Source organism: Orcinus orca, chromosome 7 (assembly GCF_937001465.1).
Source record: "Orcinus orca chromosome 7, mOrcOrc1.1, whole genome shotgun sequence".
Lineage (NCBI taxonomy): Eukaryota > Metazoa > Chordata > Mammalia > Artiodactyla > Delphinidae > Orcinus > Orcinus orca.
In genome coordinates this window covers 77,411,533-77,433,631 of record NC_064565.1, presented here as the reverse complement: position 1 = coordinate 77,433,631, position 22,099 = coordinate 77,411,533, and the positions used below count along the sequence as shown (strand labels likewise).

Sequence of the window (22,099 nt, the reverse complement as noted above, 5' to 3'; positions counted from 1 at the left end):
CTGTCAGGGCACATGGACTTAGCAAGTCTCATGAGACTTCTGCCTCCTCTTAGTTGGAGGCCTCTTCTGTGTGCCTTTCAATCTCCCTCCTTCCCAGACTTCCAGCCCAAGCTGCCACCTCTGTTTCTAAGGTAAGATCCAAGGTAAAACTCTAAGCAGATACCTTTCTCCAGGAAGATCCACTGATAATTTTTTGGCTAATACTTAGGACCTGTAAAAAATATATATGGGGGTCATACTGTTTTTTTCTTCAGTATTCTTACACATAACATTCTTCATATCATGTATTTTTAAAGTTTTAAATTTGCTCTCTTTAGTGAGTGCAATATTTTTTAAATATATGTGTTTAACAGACTTTTTAAAAAGGATAATTAAAAGGGATTTCGTTCCAGACGTTGACAAAATTTCCTAAATGATTTCTTATCTATAACTGAAGGTAAAAATTTTAAAACATTGAAAACAGTTAACATCTATCATGCATTTTAGCAAAAAGCTGGGTTAGGAAAATAAACATTAAAATAAAAACTGTCACTAACCTTTAATGGAATTAAGTGACTAATTTAATAATAATTATTTAGTAATATTTGCTAAATATGGTTAATAGTTAAAATGGTGGATTGTTAAGTGGAAAACTATCTGCGTTTTTCATTTGCTGTTCGATAGCTTTACACTGTTGGCAGAAAGTCTGTTCCAACTCAGAAGGCAGTTGGAGAAATTAGAGGAGCAGTCTACCAAAATGACCTATGAAGGGGATCCCATCCCACTGCAAAGAACACATCTGCTAGAAAGAGTCACCTTCTTGATCTGCACCCTTTTTAAGAAGTAAGTCAACACTTTGCTATACACCTGAAACTAAAACAACATTGTACATCAACTATACTTCAATTAAAAAAAAAAAAGGAGTAAGTCAGATGTTATCCATTTAAATGCCTCTTGGGAGCCTCAGTCCTGTGGAGTTGGGAGGACACCCTGGCTGGGGTTTTGGTGTTCAGGTGAAGGAGTGGGAGGGAAGTGTTAAACAGTGAGCCTCAGGGTGCAGTGAATAAAGCTCCAGACAGTTCCAGAAACATTTCTACTCTTCACTGTTTATTCATCAACACTTCTCCCACCACCTAACTCGGTTTTTCATGAGCCACCACATCACCCACCCAAAGTTCATTTTTCATCTTTTAGAAAAGAAGATTTCAAGGATTTCTTCTCAAGTACGTATCCAAGAAATGAAGGGTGGAGAACATGTTTATGTTTATAAGCTCATCTAAAGGGAAAAAAAAAATACTAGTATGTACCAGAAATCCTAATGTCTAGCTCAAAAATGGCATGAAATTAACTTTCTACTTGATGTTTAGTATGATAAAAATAGACTGGGGCTTTTATTCTTGACCCAATTATAACAATCAAGAGTTATTTACTGTTGTTACTTAGGGACAGTCTTTAGGTATTTCCCATCTCCTGGTATTTATTTATGAGAAGTCTTGGAAAGATTTGAGCTTAACAAGGGTTTGAATGCCTTATAAGTGTAGAAAATTTGGATTTTATAAGAGGATAGCATCCTGTTACTCTGTGGTTTTCAGCCCGTCAATGTTTCCAGTGTTTTCAAATGACGCGCTTTATTTCCTTTGAACCCAGCTCATTTGTGGTTGAACGACAGCCATGCATGCCAACCCACCCTCAGAGGCCGATGGTACTTAAAACTCTCATTCAGTTTACTGTGAAGCTAAGGTAGGCAGAATGTATTCTATCATTTCATATTTATGATGCCATAGCCACTGTGTGATTAAGGCTAGTTGCTCTCATTGTGTCTTTCATTCAACTATTCTTTACTGAGCACCTCCTGCATACCCAGCACTCAGCTATGGTAAGTACCCACAGAAATGTTAAGGTGAGAGCCCTGCTTGTAAAGATTAGAACAATGAAGATGAGGACATGAGAGTTATTAGCATGAAATCACAATATCGGACAACATGGGATTAATTGCTCAAAAGGCTGACTTGAGAGAAAACTGGGGAGCCTGGAGAATGCCTTGTGGTCACTGAGGAAGGACCTTGAGGGAAGAGCAGGGGCGTGGGAGAGTGAGACTATAGAAATAATGACTTCCTGGGTCTGTTTTGTAAGCATGGGGAGCAGGGAGAGAGAGAATTGAGTAGATAGATTGGAGACAGATTATGGAAGGGTTTGACTATCCTATCCAGGAAATATAGTGGAACGTTCTTCACCTGTGAAGAACACCCAGCAACTAGCTTATTGGATGGTCCATGAAAAATCTCAACACCACGATTTTCAGTACATCCTTATTATGTACCTGATTTAAAGAGAAATGATTATGTTGTTGCCGCTTTATCTATGTATCTGATCCTTTTCATTTGCATGACCAAACTAAAGCATACAGTTTTCCCTAATGACACTCTTAAAATAATGAGTTTGACTTCAAACTTTCAAAGATTTTCATCATGCCTCAATCTCTTGAGTCCCAAAGCTTTACATTTCTAATCACTAGGTCACCTCTGGAAAGCTGAAATTCCAGACAAGTACTAGAGGTGGTGATGCCATGATAGATGGTGATTTAGGATCCCAAGATAGCATCCCTGATCACAGATCACTATTGAACCCCATTTTAAGTTTAGTTTAGTTTCATTTTATTGAGATATAATTGACATACAACACTGTATAAGTTTAAGCATAATGACTTGACATACATAAGCTGCAAGATGATTACTACAATAAGTTTAGTTGACATCTATCACCTAGGAACTTCATTTTTAAAAGGAAGGCATTTGTCTTTCGTTTGCATTTCAGAAACCCATCTTGAAATTCTTAATCATTTCCTTTGTGTGAATTTGCACCAAGACTTTAAGAAACAACAAAAAAAGGCAGAGACCAGGTTCCTTTTTAAAATTTTATGATTTTCAGAAGGTGTTCCTTCCTCATCCCCACATCTCTATGTAGCCCAGAAAATTGTAACACTAAAAGGAAATAGAAGGGTGGTATATATGCTGCTTTTCCTTGAGACACCCCCATAGATGTTATGTTCAGTCTAAGATGCTCTGTGGGACGAAGGGGAAGATGATTAGGGACTGCTCAGCAAAGAGTTCTGAGTGGAAGAGGTCCCTGAATGGCATGGTGTTTGAACTGATTGCCAGAGGCACAGACCATTAGTCCCTGGCTTAGGTGTTCTGCCTTCCTCTTCCATCTAACTGTTTGGTCCCCATCCTTCTTCTCTGTACACTGTCCTCCACTGTCTTGATAGATGATCCTTTACTTAGTATTCAAGATTTTCCCTAAAACCCCTCTCTTCCATAGCATTCCATCCTCCTGTTTCAAAGGAAGGGGGTGACATGGGACTCCCTTTTGTCGTCAGCATCCTACAGTGAATGAGATCCTTCCTGAAATAGGATAGAGAGGAATGCAGAGGGGAAAAACATCTTGTCTTACTTCATATGACCTCCTCACCCCTCACTACCAACAGCTGTACACTTATTATATCCCAAGCTCTGAAACCAATCCTGGCAGGATTTTTAAGGAACCTTTGCTACATTATTTTTGTTTTGTTTGGGCTGTCTGTTATCTATGACTGTATTTCTCTAATGCCATTCAGTTGCTTATTACCATTCTCTATATTCCAGCTCTTTGGCTAGACTTCTTCCTTTGATGTATAGCCATGTCTACTCTCCTCCTTCCCTAATCTTCACTATGCCAGTTTCCCAGTGCCTGGGGCTGTACAGGGTCTATATGAGGAGTTCAATACATGCTGAGTGAATGAACAAGGTTTGGGATGAGTGCATAAATGAATGAGTGAGTGAGTGACTGAATGAATGTCTCTGAAACTGAACTGAACCTGCAGAGATGGTATGTCAGAGGGTATAGCTCGGAAGAGTTGGGAAAAGCTAAGGAGTGAAGGAGGGCTGACACAAGAAGGAATTAAAGGAATTGTTATTCTGACCTTTGATCATTTGTTTGTTTGAAGTTAGGTCTTTTTTAGTTATGAACATTTTTGCTGTTACTTAAATATAGTGTCTTTAAAGACTGCAAATGCATTTGAAGTGGAATTTTCCTTATTCTACCAGAGTCCTAGTCTTTATCAGTATTTTACCATAAAACACTTATCAAAACATTTAGTCTTACTAAGCTTACAATTTTTTATAATATGAGAATAAAATGGAGCCACATTAATAGACTTGCAAAATTTTTTTTTATACATTTAACCCAAATAGCTATTTTTCTGACCTAGCCAATGTGTTATCCAACACACATCAACTGAAATAATATGGAAACACTTTCCAAGTATGTGTTATATTAAGTGGCTGATGTCAATATTAGTAACATGGCTAAGTAAAGAGGAATTGGACATTTTAAAAACACAGTAACATATGACTGGAAATAATGTGAGTTTGATTTATATGTACTTACTGTAAATATATTTAAATCTTTAAATATAAAAAGGCTTTTAGCCATTAAAATTTTTATCTTTAATTCTTTATTTATGTGTCTTTCCAGACTACTGATAAAATTACCAGAACTAAACTATCAGGTAAAGGTGAAAGCATCGATTGACAAGTAAGTTTCTAATTTCATTTTGAAACATGAAAATGTAAGACTTTTTAAAAACAACTGTCCTTATTTTATAGAATAATTTTAAACTTTTAAATTTACTTCTCTAATGTTACATATCAATGTACTTCAAATATTTGACTTTGAAGTTCAAACATTTAACAGAACGCCAAGGAAGACTTATTTTAAAAATTTTACTGTAAAGACTTGAAATGAAATTTTATATAATATCCCCTAAAGTGTCATAGAAAAATTGTTATTAGATCTATTAAATAACTCATTTTAAAGAATCTTCTTGGTTTTACAGGAATGTTTCAACTCTAAGGTAAGACATTTACTTTAGAATTTTTGGCTGTTCTCATAAATATATTTTACCTGAGACCATGTAAATAGCCAAGATTTTCTCTCTAGCAATCGAAGATTTGTGCTTTGTGGAACTCACGTCAAAGCCATGTCCATTGAAGAATCTTCCAGTGGGAGTCTCTCTGTAGAATTTCGGCATTTGGTGAGTTTGGCAGTAAAATTACACAAGCTTTTTTTCTCCTCCAAATCAGACACATTTAAACTAATAGGCTTTATAATTTAATGTGTTTTGTTCTTTAGTGTTTCTTATGCGAATTAAGGACCATATTGAGAAATAAAACATGCCATCACTGAAGAATTTTAAATGGTAAAAAGAACTCTGAACCTTAACTCTGAAGGTGTGAGTTCTTAACAACGGTGATGTTGTACCTAAATATATGTCTTAATTAGTTAAAATATTTTGGTAATACTGACAGAGATAATCTGTCTTACAGTCGATAGGCATCCCTGGTTTCATCTTTTAAATCTCCCAAATGATACCAATAATGACATGTCTGGCTAAAGGCTCTTTCATTTTAGGAGGATTAGCTTGGGGAAATATGATGTTTCTGGGTGTGAGTTGCAGTTTGCCTTGGCATTTCTAGAAAGCTTCTGACCCAGCCTCATCCTGTTACTTCTTGCTCTTACCACTTCCTCCTAACCTAGAGTTCTCTTCCTGCTTTCTTTCTAATTCTTTGCATAGTTCTTAGATTCCCAAAGACCCCGCTTGTCTTGCCAAAAACATGTTGCTCATCTGGTTCATCAGCATTTGGGAGGTACCTCACCTGAATGTTGGGGCACCACTGAAGCAGTCTCTAAAAGTCTACTTCCTTAAAGATAAAATTTATGGTAACAGAAAGATATCTGCATACATAAATTTATGCTGGTTTTCATTTTTTATTTTGTTTTTGTTTAGTCTTCAGTATTGAAGAGTACATTTCTTTGTAACTGAATCTCTCTATATGACACTGCTAAATCAATAAAATGTAATGAGGAGTGATGACATATACATCCTTATAACTAGAACTCTTTTTGCTTAAGTTCAATTCCTATTTTCAAGGAACTTTCAATAATGGCCAATGTTTGCTAATAAGTGAAGCCATAAGAGGCCCTTCTGTCTCCCAAAAGAGTCACTTGGAAAAGGAAGGACAAGGAACAAACCAAAAAGTGATGGGTCTCTATTCCAGCAGAGATAATATATAAAATAACAAAACCTTAGTTTTCATGGTGCTTTTCTAGTTGCTAAGCATTTTCATGTATATTATCTTTTACATAATACTTTAATCACTTTTTAATACAAAAGTAAATATAGAAAATCAGAGAAAAAATTAAAAACCACCTATGATCCCAACACCTTGACATAACATACTTATTTTTACATTTTCATTCATATATATATATATATATTCTTTTTGTTAAGTGGGATCAGATTGTACACACTAATTTGTTTTCTGTCCTTTTTTTCCCATTAAGTAATCTATGTCATGAACATTTTTGTATCTCCTGCTCTCATGGCATTTAGTAGCTCACTGTGCCATGTGGCACGCTGCCCCATTGTCTATTTCCCCAGGCCTGTGTGTTAGACTTGATTTCGTAGGCTTTGAGAATCATCATGGCTGAGCTCAGATGATACTTGTCAGGTACAAAGGAGTGCTGAATAGATTCTAAAACATCCCAGCATGATTTCCTCTTTCCAAAATGTGACTGAAAAATACAGTCTTATGCCAGCTTGCTCCCTTATATCAGCGACAGTTCCTAAAGTGGCATACCTTGAGATGAAACAGGAAGCTCCTTTCTGTTGAATCCGGGCAGCTATGTCACATCAGGTTTCAGTGAGTTAGAAAACATCTCGGTTACTGTTCTAGAAGTCAAAATTATGGGCCAAGAAAACCCCAACTTGATATTTAGCTGATAATGCTTCTCCATCTAAATACTGTTGTTTTCTTTTACAAAGCAACCAAAGGAATTGAAGTCTAGTACTGGAAACAAAGGAAATGAGGTAGGAAATATTTTCTCCAAAAGAATCTTTCTAGGTAATAATCCTATAATGTCTTATTTTTACAAAGCTCTTAAACTGCCCTTTATATTTTTATATAAAGTCAAATTCATGTTTCTCTAGTTATACATATAAAGCTCAATAAATTGCAGACAGTATAAGAAATTTTGTTATTAAAATAGAAAATGCATGTAACACCCTCCTAAGAAAATGACTATTAATATTTTGGTTCACATCATTCTAGACTTTTATCTTTTATCTAGACTTTTATACTTTGAAAGTATATATACACATTGTTTCATAACCTGCTTTTTTTTTTTATCACATAGCAATGTGAGGTGAACAGCTTTCCATAAACTTAAATACTCTTGGAGAACATGATTTAAAGTGGTTGCATTATATTGCTATAATTTCTTTAGTCAGTCCTTTATTATAAAATATCTTAAAATCACTCATTTTCCACAGATAAGAGGTAAGTCTTGAACATCATGACCCAGTATGTGAAAATCACAAGTGAAAAACAGTTCTATTACTTTATGGTATCAGTTACTTTGCTCTTATATTAAAGTTGGCATTTCACTAGATGAATTGATTAAAAGAACAAACTGGTGCAGCCCAAGTGTTCAAGTTTGAGTCGATAAATAATAGAGTGCTCAAATCCTGGATTGGAAGTGACTTTGGGAATCAGCTATTTAGTTGACCTAGATACTAGGGCATATGTTTATGCCCTACATATTTGGAATTAGAAAACTTGGGTTTGAGTCCATTCTGACAGTGACCAAAAATGTGATCCTTGGCAAATGATCTGATGGAAAAATATTGCATCTTTTCCCTCTAAGAGATCAGAGTAGTAATTCCCAGTGCTCCCTGCTCAGAGAAACTGCATATGTAAGACCACCTACATGATGCAGTTATAAAGCAGTGAGGCTTGTTTCTAGTATGGTTGGTATGGGTCCAATCTCCTGGCTTTATAGTCACAGCTCCTATGAGAAATCGCTTTGAATTATCTGGAAGAAAAAAAGCACTTTATAAATCCAGCCTTCAACTGCAGTCAATCTAGCGCACTCCACAAAACCACAAAGGTCCATCACAACAGGTTTTATGCTCTACATTTTCCCTTCCAAGCATTCTTCATTCCCTTAATCGTATCTTAAAGATATGATTTGCCAAATATCACAGCCTCACCGAGGATGAGCTAAGCTTTCCTCCCAGGGTAGAACCTTGGCTTAGGGCAGAGCATCAGACAGGTTTCTCAGCCCAGGTATCACAGGAGCAAAGCTTTTGAGTTTAAGGATATTCTAATAAACCAAACAAGTAGGAGTTATTCTTCTTACCTTATAGAAATCCATAAAGGTTTTCCAAACTTCCTAGTTGAAACATTAGCTCATTATAAATAAAAGCCCATTTCATGATTATCCCTGGAATTTTGGCCAGAGTTGCAAACAATATTTCATGCAGTGACCTCCCTGAATAGTGTACTAAGTCTGAATAGACTGAGCACAATGCTTCTAAACTCTTCTTAAGGAAAACAAATCAAATGGGAATAAATCTAAATCCCTGAACTCTTTAGTACCTTGTCATCTTTGTGAATGTAAAATCGAAATCTTTACTTGGATTTCTCTAGAGACAGAAATCTAGTAAATCATCTTCTACTATAGAAAAACAACGGCCTACTTATCTCTCTTTGAATTTATTTCCTCTCATTTTCTGATTAATAACAAAATCATATGGTTATATCAGAATGATTTTATTTCTTCCTTTTCTTTTTTTTCCAAGTTTGCTGGAGCTGGATAATTTTATTTTAAGCTATTCTTTGAGCTCCCCCTGTTGACAAAATTTTAATATGACTCCTACGTACATTTAAAACAAACCATAGACTTGAATGCTATTTTACGAGCTACAGGAACAATTGAAAAGTCACACAATATATGACGTGGACTCAGAACGATGAGCCTGGGGAATCGGGGCTTGGCTAGGCAGTAGGGGTGACGAAAGGAAAGTCAGGAAAGAGTGGGGGAAGATCTGATGATAAAATGCGCTTCATAAATTAATGGGGCCAGGGATTGAAGTAACCAAACTTTAGGGAGAACAGGAAGCTAGGATGTTATAACCTCATTTTCGAATTTCAGACAGTAGCTGTCGCTTATCACTTATCTGTGGGCACCTGAAGCAGGAGTTCACAGCCTGATAAGAACTTATTTGACAAATCCTCGTGCGGCATTTACTATATATCGGGCACTGTCTAGGAGCTTCACTGGCATTGATTTTCGTAGCTCTTGCAGAAGCCTATGAAGTAGATACCGTTAGTGTCATACTTATTTTGGCTAGGGAAACTGAGGCACAGAGTGGTGCAGCTAAGATGATTCAAACCATAGCAGTCTGGCTCCCATGTCCATGCTCTTGGCCGCTGTGCTGTGCTCCCTCTGTAGTCATGAAACTTTCCCTTGGAGAGGCTGCCCTAGTTGGCCCTCCTCTTTGACCCCTGCTGCCCCTTTATCTCATCCCAGCCCGCCATTTGCTGAGATTCCTATAAGGGAGATCGTTTTTTTTTCCTTTTTTTTTTTTTTTAGGTTTATGGTATGAAATTTATTTTTCTTATTCTTTGAAAAGAAAATTTGAACGATATATAATTTTATGCTTCTGTACTTTTATTGTTGCCTAGTATTACCTAATTTTTCTTTAAATGAAATACATGAGGCAAATAACTTGTGGGAGAAATTTGTTATGGTCTGGCAGCTCAATCTGCTTGAATGTTTTTTACATCTTTATTGGACTGTAATTGCTTTACAATGGTGTGTTAGTTTCTGCTGTATAACAAAGTGAATCAGTTATATATATACATATGTCCCAATATCTCTTCCCTCTTGCATCTCCCTCCCTCCCGCCCTCCCATTCCCACCCCTCTAGGTGGTCACAAAGCACCGATAAGGGAGATCTTTGCAGGTTTGCGAACAGCATCTCATCCTTTCCTCTCTGTTCCAGCTGCTGCTGTCGTTGTCCTCACTTTACCCACCTGCTCAGAAATCACATAGCTACCTCGCACCGGAATCCTTACGAAGGGTAGAAGGAATTTAAACTAATGCTTCCTGAGAAAACGTTGACTTCTCCCTTATCTCCTGCGTGCATCGGTGCGGTGGTGGAAACAGCACTGCCCACAGCTCTGCCTCTTACAGGCAGCTGACCTTGCGCTAGCTGTTTTACCTCACTAACTCCTTAACTATAAAGTTGCATGTTAACCTGCACTTCATAGGGCTGTTGTGAGGACCACACGAGATGGCGTGTGTGAGAGTCAATTGCCGTGTGCTGTGCGGATGTCTGCCATGGGCTTCCTGATCAGCCCTCCAGGCTGCCCCATCTATAAAGAGCAGGTGGGGAAATGGCTCTAAAGGTGGTACCTGGCCTAGGATAAACCACTAATCCTTATCCTTCCTCTTCTGCCCACCTGCTAGGTGCTCTGCTGGAAACATTCCCTTTCAAGGGCCAGTGAGCATGGCTTTCTGGCTCCAGGTCCATGCAACCTCAGACCACCCCATATATAGGCCCCTTTTATAGGACTGCACGTCTACCTGCTGCCCACCGCATCACCACACCCCACAGCTTAGGGTCCCTCAGTTCTATGTTTGTGGTTGTGAGAGCTTAGACTGAATACTCATTAAATGATCACGACACACCATGACAGTTTCCCCAGGATTGCCAATCCAAAGCTCCTTAGAATTGTAGCACCCCATGTCTGTTTGACTCTGAGATTAGCCAGGAAGAGGTGACCTGTCAGGACGTGCATGGGCGCCTGGCTGTAGCATTGGGTGAAGGGAGGATGTTGACGTTGCCCTAGACTCATGCTGTCCCCAGAAGGCCAGGGAGAACAATGGTGCCACCTCCTTGGTTGGGGGCTGGTGAAGGGTGGAGCTCTGGGTCCCCCACCCCTGTTTCAATCAGTCAGCTCTATTTTAAATATTTTACAGATTGGGACCCAGGTGGGAAATTTACTTTTAAGAACATGCTCCAGGGTTAAAAAAAGATTTGAAAACTGTTGGACTAGTCAATCTCTAAGTTCCTTTGAATGAGATTCTGTAATCCTCAGAAGTACAACAGAGGGTAGGGTCATTTTTTTGAAAATGAATTTGATTTTGAGAATCTGCTTTGAAATGAGGAATCTGTAGACATGCTATCTACAGATTCCCAGGAAGCAAGCTTTCCCAGAGGTCCTTAGAGCCAGCTAGAGAGTGATTGTTGAAGTGCAGAAATTGTTTGAACAGGGAGGCTGGAATTGCAGTGTCTCGAATTTGCTCTGTCAGTAGGTTTTAACTGATAAATGACAGTTTTAGTCACAGACTGAGGTGTTAAGTAATTTTGTTTATGTGGTGGAAAGTCATGAAACACAAAGAAGCTATTAGTAAAGCCTGAGTGACTTGAGTTTTGTTTAACAAAATAGCCAGACAAATGTTCTTTCAAGGTTCAGTGTTCTCAAACACAGAGCCACCACTCACACTCCAACTAGCTTGAGCATTTTCACAGGAAGTTGATTTCCTTCTGAACTAGTTTAAGTAGTTGCAATGCTTTCTTAAGACAAACGTTGGTACCAGAATAACACTAAAAACGTAGACTTTTTCTGCAACACCCTCCATACAATCCCCTTACATTATGGGCTGAGAATTTGTTGTCACTTTACATTCGTTTCCTATGATTCTGTGATTAAGGGCTGTCTCTCATGTGACTGTACCATTATTTTCCCTCTTACTGTTTCCCAGCATCTAGGCCAGTGGTCTCCACATGATAGGGACTCAACAAATACTCATTAAGCAAATGGATTATTGCAGTTGTTTTCTATTCCACATAGTTTTCCATGTGCGGCATTATCATAGAGTATGGCTTGTTAAGAGACGAGCAAGATAAACAATAAGGTCCTACTGTATAGCATAGGAAACTGTATTCAATATCTTGTAATAAACCATAATGGAAAAGAATATGAAAGAGAATTTGTATATATATGTATTACTGGATCACTTTGCTATACACCAGAAACTAACACAACATTGTAAATTAACTATACTTCAATTAAAAAAATACCAAAAAATAAAAAAAGATGAGCAAGAAATTTAGATGAAAATCATCCTTATCCCAGTCATATTTTCTTAACAGAGGTTGTCTTTCAAGTCAAAATCCAAAAGCCATAGCCACTTGTTAACATATTCTAGGTTTTCAGGGTGTGCTGTTAGACACTGAGCAGAGGTAACATAAAAGAATATGGTGACATCTATACCTACCTTTCATCAGTTTGTGTATTTTTTTCCAGGTGGAGCCCTGGTCAGGTTGTTCAGCCAGTTTTCTAGTTTCTTAGCAGATTATCCAGTGGGTGCAATACAGTCAATCCAGTTATAATATCAATGTCATATAATATAAATATCATAAATATGGATATTTTAAATCTCTAACCATCTCAGATGGTTAAAATGGCTTTTAATACAGACATTAATGGTACATCTTATCTATGACATTTTGCCAGTCAGTGTGTAAGGAATGGACTCTGGGAACGTGAGATCGAATAGTGTCTCTGGCTTGGACTGCACTGATAAAATAATAAAGACTGGGCTTCCCTGGGGGCACAGTGGTTGAGAGTCCGCCTGACGATGCGGGAGACATGGGTTCGTGTCCCGGTCCGGGAAGATCCCACATGCCGCGGAGGGGCTGGGCCCGTGAGCCATGGCCACTGAGCCTGCGCATCCGGAGCCTGTGCTCCGCAACAGGAGAGGCCACAACAGTGAGAAGCCCGCGTACCGCAAAAAAAAAAAAAAATAATAATAATAAAGACTGTGATTGATGGCATTCAAGCTTTGAAAATTAATGACACTCTCTTCTGTCAGAACTGCTCGTCTCCAGTCATGTGTATTGTCCGTCAGCTTCCTTGTTGGATTTCATTCTAAATGTGCCTCACAGTTGCATCAGGGGGTTTAAGTAAACATTAGAAATTAGTTTGAATCACTGAGAAAACCTCTCACCACCCACATTACAGTTTAATAAAGTAATATTTAACGTACAAAGTCTTCTTCCAAAGTTAATGGACAACCCCGTGTGTCATTGCTCTGTCTGTGGAGTCCTGCCATTTGGACAGTGAGCACACAACTGCCATAACCCAAATATCTGAGGGAATTATCCATAATGAATTATCTTATCATATATATATGTACACATTTAATCATATAAATTAAACTATAGAGGCTAGAATGGGGGAGGGATAAGCACTCAGAAGGCTCCCTTTGGCTGCCCTCCAGCTGTGGCCCTTCCCTACAGAGAAAGATGTCTGAGCAGTCGAGGCTATGTGCTCACCCAGAGCCTAGGGCTGCAGAATTCCCAGCCCAAAAGACCTCAAGCCCACTTCCAGGGCTTGTACAGACCTCTTCCCCAGGTATGCTCTTTCAAGCACAGATGACACCATCAATGCAAACATTTCTAGGCACAAGGAGAGACCTAGGGGCCACACTAGTCAAAGTAAGCCCCTCACAGAGGTAGAAGGGAGGGGGATGGGCCACGGTCCAGGATGGCCACGCTCTCCCCAGGCCAGCATGTTTGAGGCACTTTGAGGAGTTAAAACCTGGCCAGTTAGGTCAGGTGAAAGCTTAGCTGTCAAGGCAGGAGACGAGACCATATTTTAACAGTTTGATCACTTGCTTTGTAACAGCTAAATAGTTAGACATACGGTATGTGGTCTCCATCTGTGTGCTTGCCTCAGGCTTCTAAATGTGCTGCCCAGGCTTGTGTCCTGTCCGCCACTGAACTCAGTGAGAATGTGAGCACCCCCCACCCCCCACCCCGTTAGTGAACGTGGACTTGTGGATTCTTCATTTGTCTCAGTGCTTTGCATAGCGTAAACACTTCCTCCCCATAGGGCAGTGGGATTTTCTGTTGTTTAAAAAAATGTGGTTTTTGTTCACCCTGGTGCCTGAACATAGCCAACTACTTCACGTCATGCTCAATCAAAGGAAGAGCAATTTATTTATTTCAACATGTAAGGGGATGTCAGGGGAGGGGGCTGGCTGTTTGGTGTGTTTGGAGTAATTTTAGGGGTGGTCTAAGGGAATTTTCAAGAGGAATTTTCAGGATCATAACTTTCTACTAATCCAGTAAGAAGCAATCTCACCAGGTCAGTCTAGGTTACTCCAGGCAGTATAAGGGACCACAATGATCTAACCCAAGGGCGAGAGGAGTTTTTAATTTTCTATTTCCTTCTCAGGAACAAATTCTATTTTAATGTGCCTCATCGTCACCAAAGTCTTCCCTCATGTAGTTGTTATTCATATCATCATATTAGAACTATTTTTATTTTTTGAAATTTAATACCGATGGATTCCAGCTTATTATCAACATATATTCAGCGGTAGATGTCCCTTTCCCTCAGGGCTGACTCAGCCACCCCCAACCCCACCCTGACTTTCCTAACCTAGATAATTCCACTTCTGTTCATATGTTCCCCCAGGGCTTGTTTTTAAAATCGTTTTGGCTTTCTGTATCATCTGTAAATTTTCCACATCCCTTTTGAGATGAAACACAATGTGGATACATCGCATTGAGAATAACTGCCTCATAAATTCCACCCGGGGTTTTTGTTAAAATGCAGAATCTGGTTCAGTAGGCCTGGGATGAGGCCAGAAATCCTGTTTTTCTAACAAGCTTTTAGATGATGACAGTACTGCTGGTCCTGGGCACATAGCAAGTTGCTGTCAGATTTCATCATGGAAAAACAGCAATTTCTCTCCCACTCCTTCCCGCTCCAAACCCACTCCCCAGAGATGACCATTTTTTGAGCTATAAATATTATGCTAATATCATACTGATACTTCCTGATTTTTTTATTTTATACACTTAACTCCTGAATTATTTCTATAAAAGATTAAGCTGTGGCTCTCTCTCTCTTTTTAAACTTTTTATTTTACATTGGAGAATAGTTGATTAACAATGTTGTGTTAGTTTCAGGTGTACAGCAAAGTGATTCAGTTATACATATAAATGTATCTATTCTTTCTCAAATTCTTTTCCCATTTAGGTTGTTACATAATATTGAGCAGAGTTCGCTGCGCTATACAGTAGTACCTTGATGGTTACCCATTTTAAATTAAGCTATGGCTCTCTTATACCAGCTCTTCATGCATATTAATTTCACCCATCTTCACAATATTATCATATAATGTGTTTTGGTTAGTTAATATATTCAATGTTTACATTACTATGATTATATAAAAATTGTTAACAGCTGAACCATATAACATAGTATGATTATATTTCCATTCTTGTATTATTTTAGTTTTCCCTGGATTTATTAGTTGCCTCAGATTTTTTATTTAATCAATTTATTTTATGTACCTGTTACTAATGTAGCCCCAAACTTTCCTCCAGAACTTGAAAGGTCCTTAAAATATAGTCATACAGGTCCATCTGAATTTCTGTCTTTTTCTTTCTTTTTGGCAACATCCCTCTGGGAACCCTCCATCTCTTGCTCCAATCTGGGCTGATTGCCCTCTGATCCTGTTGCACAATCGTGTTTTGTTTTTTTGTCTTCTGGTTTTTATAAACTTACTCTCACCATCATCCTGGGGAGTGAGTGCATCTCCTACTTTACTAGGTATTGAGACATTATTCTCAAAAAGTGATTGTACCAACTCCCATCAGAATGTATAAGAGTTACCATTGGGTTATGCCTTTGATAGTTCCTCTACTCCATTTCCTCTGTTCTCTTTCTGGAACTTCTGTTTGTTGTTTTGAGTTTGTTGATTCTTTATTTGTTATCTTTTCTATCCTATTTTTTATTTCTTTGGGTTTTTTTTGTTTTTTTGGTTTTACTTTCTGGGACATTTCCTCAGCCCTACTTTCAGCTCTTCTGTTGTTTTGTCTATTTCTCTTATTATATTTTTAATTGTTCATCATTCTTTTCTGAATGTTCCTTTTGGTAGTATACTATTCTCCTTTCATGGATGTAATGTATTGGTTACATCTGTAAGGATGTAACATCTGAAATTTTAAACATCTTTAAGAACTTTTTAATGAACAAAACATATATGTATATACAACTATATACTAAAGTATATCGAGAAATACAATGAACCTTCATTTTTACATCACCCAGCTTCAACAATAATTAACATTTTCCCTGTCTTAGTTAATCTATTTTCCCCATAAACACAGATATTTTTCCTGGAGTACTTAAATTCCAGATAGTATAGCATCTTACTCATTGATATTTTGGTAGGTATCTCTTATCTAGAAGATAAAATTTTTAAAAAACCTAACCACAATACACTTATCACCAAAAAAACGAAAATAGCATTTACTTAAAATCTTTCCTTAATAAAACTCCATTATTTGTTCAAATTTCTCCACTATCTTGAAAAGATCTTCTTACAGCTGGTTTGTGCAAATCAGTATCCAAGCAATGTTCACCCATTACAGTGGTTGATTTGCCCCTTTCCTATGCCATTTATTTGTTGAGCTAATGTATAAAACTGAGCCTGATATACTTTTTTTATTATAATATTTTTTAGTATAGTTTTTTTAAACTTTTCGTTTGCTTTTTGCATTCTCTCTTTTTTTCTGAGTTCTTGGTTGTTGATTTTTGTATCTGCATTTCATGTGAGAGGCTTTGTCAAATGTTGGATGACCAGTAGTTTACTGTTTAAGAGCACTAAAAAACTGGAAGTTCTGTGTGCGTGGTAGGGATTTAGACTTAATAGTGATTATTAGGACCTGGCTGTCTCACTGGGGGGGTCCCTAAAGGCAGTATCTGTAAGTTGTTTCTCCCTTGGTCTGGTTACCTCCCGGATATCTCTCCTGGAGGTGTCAAGCAGAGACAGGGGCATGGGCTTCCCCTAGATTTGACAGGATCCTCCCGTACAATACCTCACCCTGCCCTCATCTTGGCCTTGTATCCAAAATGCAGAGAGCCTCTCTAGTTCCTCTGATACATCCGCTCCAGAGAGTAAACTTCCTGTCTCCCACCAGTGACGGGGAATGTTGGGAACCTCGTTGCAAGGGCTGGGGCTAGTAACTGCTCCTCCTGTTCAGCCCTCACTCCGGACTCAGGGGGCCCAGTGTTTCCAACCCCTGGTTCTGAGACACACTACCCCTATTGCCACCCTCGCTCCACACTCCCCTACCTCTCATTTTGAGACCTAGATTACAGCTTTATTTTCCTGGAAAGTAAATAAAACCCTAGCTATTACTTTACTGAAGTTTCTGGAAGGAGCTGGGGAAAGTACTCGTTTTACACCTACCATGTTTAAACCACAAGGAAATCTTGCTTTTTTAAAAAAAACAAATCCATTATGACATTGACTTGTTTCTTTTTTAGCTACACACATATGGCTTGCTTTTATTAATGGTTGGTAAGTCAAAAGGACTAACTTCCAAAATTAAAAATAAGGAAAAACTTGTCTGAATTCAACTGATGAAAATATACTGGAATTGTAAAAACTAGAAATTATATTGTTTTGGAGACTTAAAATCATTCTGTTTGTGGAAATGAAGATTTCTCAAACTCTATATATACTTTAAATAACCTTTTAAATAATAAGAAGGAATGTTCCGTAATAGGAGGTGTTTGAGGGTATTTACTTTAAGAATTTACTAATGTTTATAAAAGCATGCCTAATAATAGAAAACAGCTATGTATTTGTAAGATAGCAATTTCTTTCTCCCCTTAGGGCTGTCACATGGTGACTGAGGAGCTTCATTCCATAACATTTGAGACACAGATCTGCCTCTACGGCCTCACCATAGATTTGGAGGTAGGTATTTCAAGGAATATCTACTATTTACTAATAACATTTTCAGGAATTGGTCATCATTTGAAGATGAAAGCTCAGTATTTTCTAGGTTTTAGTACATTCCTTATTCATCATTTTTGTTTTAATTTAGGAAATCAGTATGTCAAATATTCACTGATTCGTCAACATATATTATTCTGGTTAAATATAAATGATAAAATCTCACAGTCATTATAATTCAAGACTTATTGAATAATTTGTTGCCCAGACTGTTTTTTTGTCTGTTTGTTTGCTTTCTGGGATTCCCTGAGTCATGGATACTCAGAGGAAAGCCTAAAGAGAAATAAGTATACTTGAACCATGTCATGTATGATATATTTTCAAAATTTTAACGTGTACGTAAAAATCCCTCAGAAGAAAGGTTTTCATAGTATAATGAGCAAAGACCAATGATAGGAACATTAACGGTACATTGTTTTGATCCTCTTATAACTGTTACTATTGAACTCAAAGAAGGAATAAGGAAACTGGGGATTAAGTTGAACATGATTGACAATGAGCTCTTGAAGGCAGGACATTACACCTTTATCCCTCCATTACCTGTGCCTAGCACAATGCCTAGCACATAATAGATGCTCAACATTTGTTGAATAAATGAATGAGTGCATGAATGAACAAACACAATTTCACATGATTGAATATGGTCCTATTTGTAGGATATGTTTTTTTAGAGTTCTGCCTTTGCTCTTTTATCTTAACGAATGTAAACATGTTTATAAAATTTTCCATGGATTCTTTCCTCATCTCTTTTCCTTAAATGTCTGTTTCCATGAGCTATTAAGTTCCTCAGGTGGGTACTTCACTGTCTACAAGCAACCTAACCTCCGTTAATGGGAAGGGGCTAATGTAAGTTGGTTAGAATCCCAGACTAGTCTGTGAAGCCTGTTTATTCCATAAGGTTGAAAACTTCAGCACGAAAGTACTAAGTTGGGTGCCATGACAACAGATGAGGCAGCTCTATCTCCCATAATGCTTTGTTTTCCAAGATCGCTTGCCTCTCCATCTTCTACAATTAAAACTCCCATATCTGATACTGACATTAATTAGATGTTAGATCATAATTTGAATATATTAATCCATTCCAGAGATAAGTTTTAAATTAAATTCTTAATGTAATTTATTAAGAGGAAATTTGCTAAGTCAATACAGGCTCTAATTAGTTACATTTTAGGCAGTACATGACATAAGAAAGTAAAAATACCTCCACAATGTCAAGGAAGATATTGGAGCTGACTGACCAAGCACTCTGAAAGGATTCCTATTTGTATAGCTCCTTTCCTCCCTGTACCTTGACTCATATATGCTCAGAAGGTTCCAGTGCCTTCATGAATCATTTTAGTGACCAAGGCAGTATAGACACCACTGCCTTGGAGGAGTGGGGTTGGCTTGAGATGACCCTTTAGGGAAGAGGGCCAAGTGTAAAATCAGTGTAAGGTACTACTACCTGTAATAACTGTGCTATTTTTCTTTTTAACCAGACCTGCTCATTACCTGTGGTGATGATTTCCAATGTCAGTCAGTTACCTAACGCTTGGGCATCCATCATTTGGTACAACGTGTCAACCAATGATTCCCAGGTACAGTCTCTCTCTATTCCTGTTTCTCCTCCTTTAATTCTATTTGATTTGTTTTATTGTTAACAAAACCCATCTGCCCCAAAAGATGTGTGTGTGTGTGTGTGTGTGTGTGTGTGTGTGTGTATAAATTTTGGCATGTCTTTGTGGGTTGTTTATTCCAAAATTCCAATATATTCAGTTGTATGATTCCTCCCTCATGTCATATTTAAAGTAATATGTTCTGATGTACTTTGACCCTGAGAGAGTTCTGGCTAGCAGAAGTGACAGACAGGTATTCTTTATTTCTGACAGTCTGGTCAGCTCCCAACTCTGTACATCACAGAGAGTTCTAGGGCCATCCTGTGGCTCTGTTAACTAGGCTCTGGGGAGACTCCTCTCTCCAGAATTTGATGTCTGACTGTTGTGTTTACCTCCTCAACTACTTCTGGCCACACCTTACCCACACAGGCTCTTCCACAAAGGTAGAGAATTGGTTTCAAATAAGTGACTAGAATATTCATCAATCTCGCCTAACGACACTATACAAATTTTCAAGTTGATTATAGATTTAATCCATTCTAGGCTCAAATTTGGTTTTAATGCCATCTGGTGGTTATTTAAGATATGGAACAAAAATTGGCCTCAAGTTTCAAAGCAAGCAGAGAATAGAAGCTCTTCTTAACAGAAGGCCAAGGAAGGGTGTGGCAAAAAAGATGAGTCAGCATTTCCCCTTGCTCCCTCTTACAAAACCCCAGTGTGTTGTCCTGGAAACCACCAAGGTCTAGAGAAAATAGGTCAGATGTAAATATTTCTTCTTGATTCAAAGCAAGTGTTTCTTCCAAAGGGAAGAATTCTTTTACCTCAGGTCCTAGCAATAGGAATAGTCATGATGAGTAGCTCCAAGTTCCTTCGCTTTTGTTTTAATGTGCCTAATAAGGAAACAGCATGGAAAATGACTCAGCCCTGTTCCTTCTCATCCTCTGGTGCCCTGGCATCTGAGGGAGATTAACTGCAGAAAGGAACGCTGTACAGAGTGCCCTGTGCCTTACTTCCTCTCAGCCTGCAGTGAGAACAGAACTCACTAGAAAAGTTACCTGGTCTGTAAAGCCAAGAACAGCCAACACTTCTGAGATTTAATGTCATTCCCCATTAGGAGCTACACATTTGGAGCTTTTCATCCAATTCCAGGATGTAGGAAGGAAGATGGGATACTCCTTTGTCCTCCAGCCTCAGAGTGCTGTGCTGCTACACTTAGCTTTCTTCAGCATCCTTCTTCTATAAAAAAGCCACCAAAGTTGTCACACTAACCGTCTCAGATTCTGCTCTAGTCTTGGATGAGGAATCTGGAGATGTATTTCATATACAGCTCCTAACACATAAATGCACAGCCTACATACAGAGTTCAGCAGAACAAGTAACTCTGGTTTCTCTTCCTAACTCTATTCTGCTTCAAAACCTAAGCTCCTAGACCTTGATTATGTTCTATGCTTTTTGGTCATTTGTCCAGACATAATCCTTAGGTTCAAGGAAAACTGCCCCTCTAGAAATTCTTTCTCTCCATTCCTCTCCTACCTATTTCTCACTCCTTCTTGGATGCTGTGTCCTCTTTTATTGCCACCTTCTGAAGTCTCTTGAATTGGTTCCTTTTCTTGCTGCCCAGCTTAGTTCAGGTTCGCCAAAGGCCTTCTCCCCATACTGCAATGGATTTCTTAATTCCTCCCCCCACCCTTCCTTTCTTAAAACATCTTTCTCGGCTTTCACACCTTCTGCTTTCCAGTAATCTGAGGTGAAGTCTTCTGTTCCACCACCGTTGACCCATTTTCTGGTACAAACAATCTTACTTGCAGTTGATCATACCAAAGATCCTCTTGTCTAGAGCAAAATAAGAAAAGACTACAGTCCTATCCATAAAACAGGAGTCCCAGGTTAATTATGATTCATATTGTAGGGTCCCCTTCCTTAGCCTGGGACTTAACTGTCTTTGTGCTTTGGGATGCTTTGTCTGGTCAAGGTATAACTTGTACCAATCCATGATAAACCAATTAAATAACATGATATAGGTTTTGTTTAAGATTAATATTATTTCAGAAGAGAGTATTTGTCTAACTTGTTGAACAGTGTTCAGTACTTGTATGAGTTCGTTGATAGACTATAGTCTAGGGAAAGTTAAAGAGCTACACAGTGATTCTTTCAAGGATAAGGTAGAGCCATATATTATATTAGACTCAAAGAACAAGGGACTCTTTAGGAAAAGGCAAAATCAGTCTTACTATAAAAGCACAACAGAGATGAGACAATAGTTCTGTATTATTAACTGAGGCTGGCCTAAGGAGTTTAAATTAGGAATCCTATTAGTTGAACTACAGTGGGTTCAATGTGATTAATACATATAATCATCACTACAACTCTGTTTCAGAACTTGGTTTTCTTTAATAACCCTCCATCTGCCACTTTGAGTCAACTCCTGGAAGTGATGAGCTGGCAGTTTTCATCATATGTTGGCCGTGGCCTGAACTCAGATCAACTCAATATGCTGGTTGAAAAACTTACAGGTAAGATCTGGTAGATGTGGAGGACTTGCCCCTGTTTTTGGTACTCAACCGTTTTAAAGAATGAGGGTGAGATTACTATTAATAATAATAATGATCATCACAATTTATTGAGTGCCTACTACATCGCTGGGCATAGGGCTAAATGCTATAGTATCTTTCTCACAAAATTTCCTTAAGGCAGAATATTGAGGATAATTCTTCATTCTATCCATTTTATACATGGGGATACTTAAGTTCAGAGGTTAAGTGACTTGCCACAGCTAGTACATACTAGAGCCAAGATGCAGGCCAGGGCTG

The 22,099-nt window shown here is 38.2% G+C and overlaps 1 protein-coding gene across 2 annotated transcripts in view; it reads left to right on the top strand.

Annotated features, from left to right (window-relative positions):
- STAT4 (signal transducer and activator of transcription 4) overlaps positions 1–22,099 on the top strand; it is a 92,231-nt gene that overhangs the window by 62,799 nt on the left and 7,333 nt on the right. For both annotated transcript variants that reach the window (XM_004276946.3, XM_033400309.2), the window contains exons 9-17: positions 664–822; positions 1,627–1,719; positions 4,492–4,551; positions 4,853–4,870; positions 4,957–5,050; positions 6,842–6,886; positions 17,572–17,655; positions 19,173–19,271; positions 21,667–21,802. In XM_004276946.3, coding sequence (XP_004276994.1) covers positions 664–822; positions 1,627–1,719; positions 4,492–4,551; positions 4,853–4,870; positions 4,957–5,050; positions 6,842–6,886; positions 17,572–17,655; positions 19,173–19,271; positions 21,667–21,802 — 788 coding nt within the window. The remainder of the gene's footprint in view (positions 1–663; positions 823–1,626; positions 1,720–4,491; positions 4,552–4,852; positions 4,871–4,956; positions 5,051–6,841; positions 6,887–17,571; positions 17,656–19,172; positions 19,272–21,666; positions 21,803–22,099) is intronic.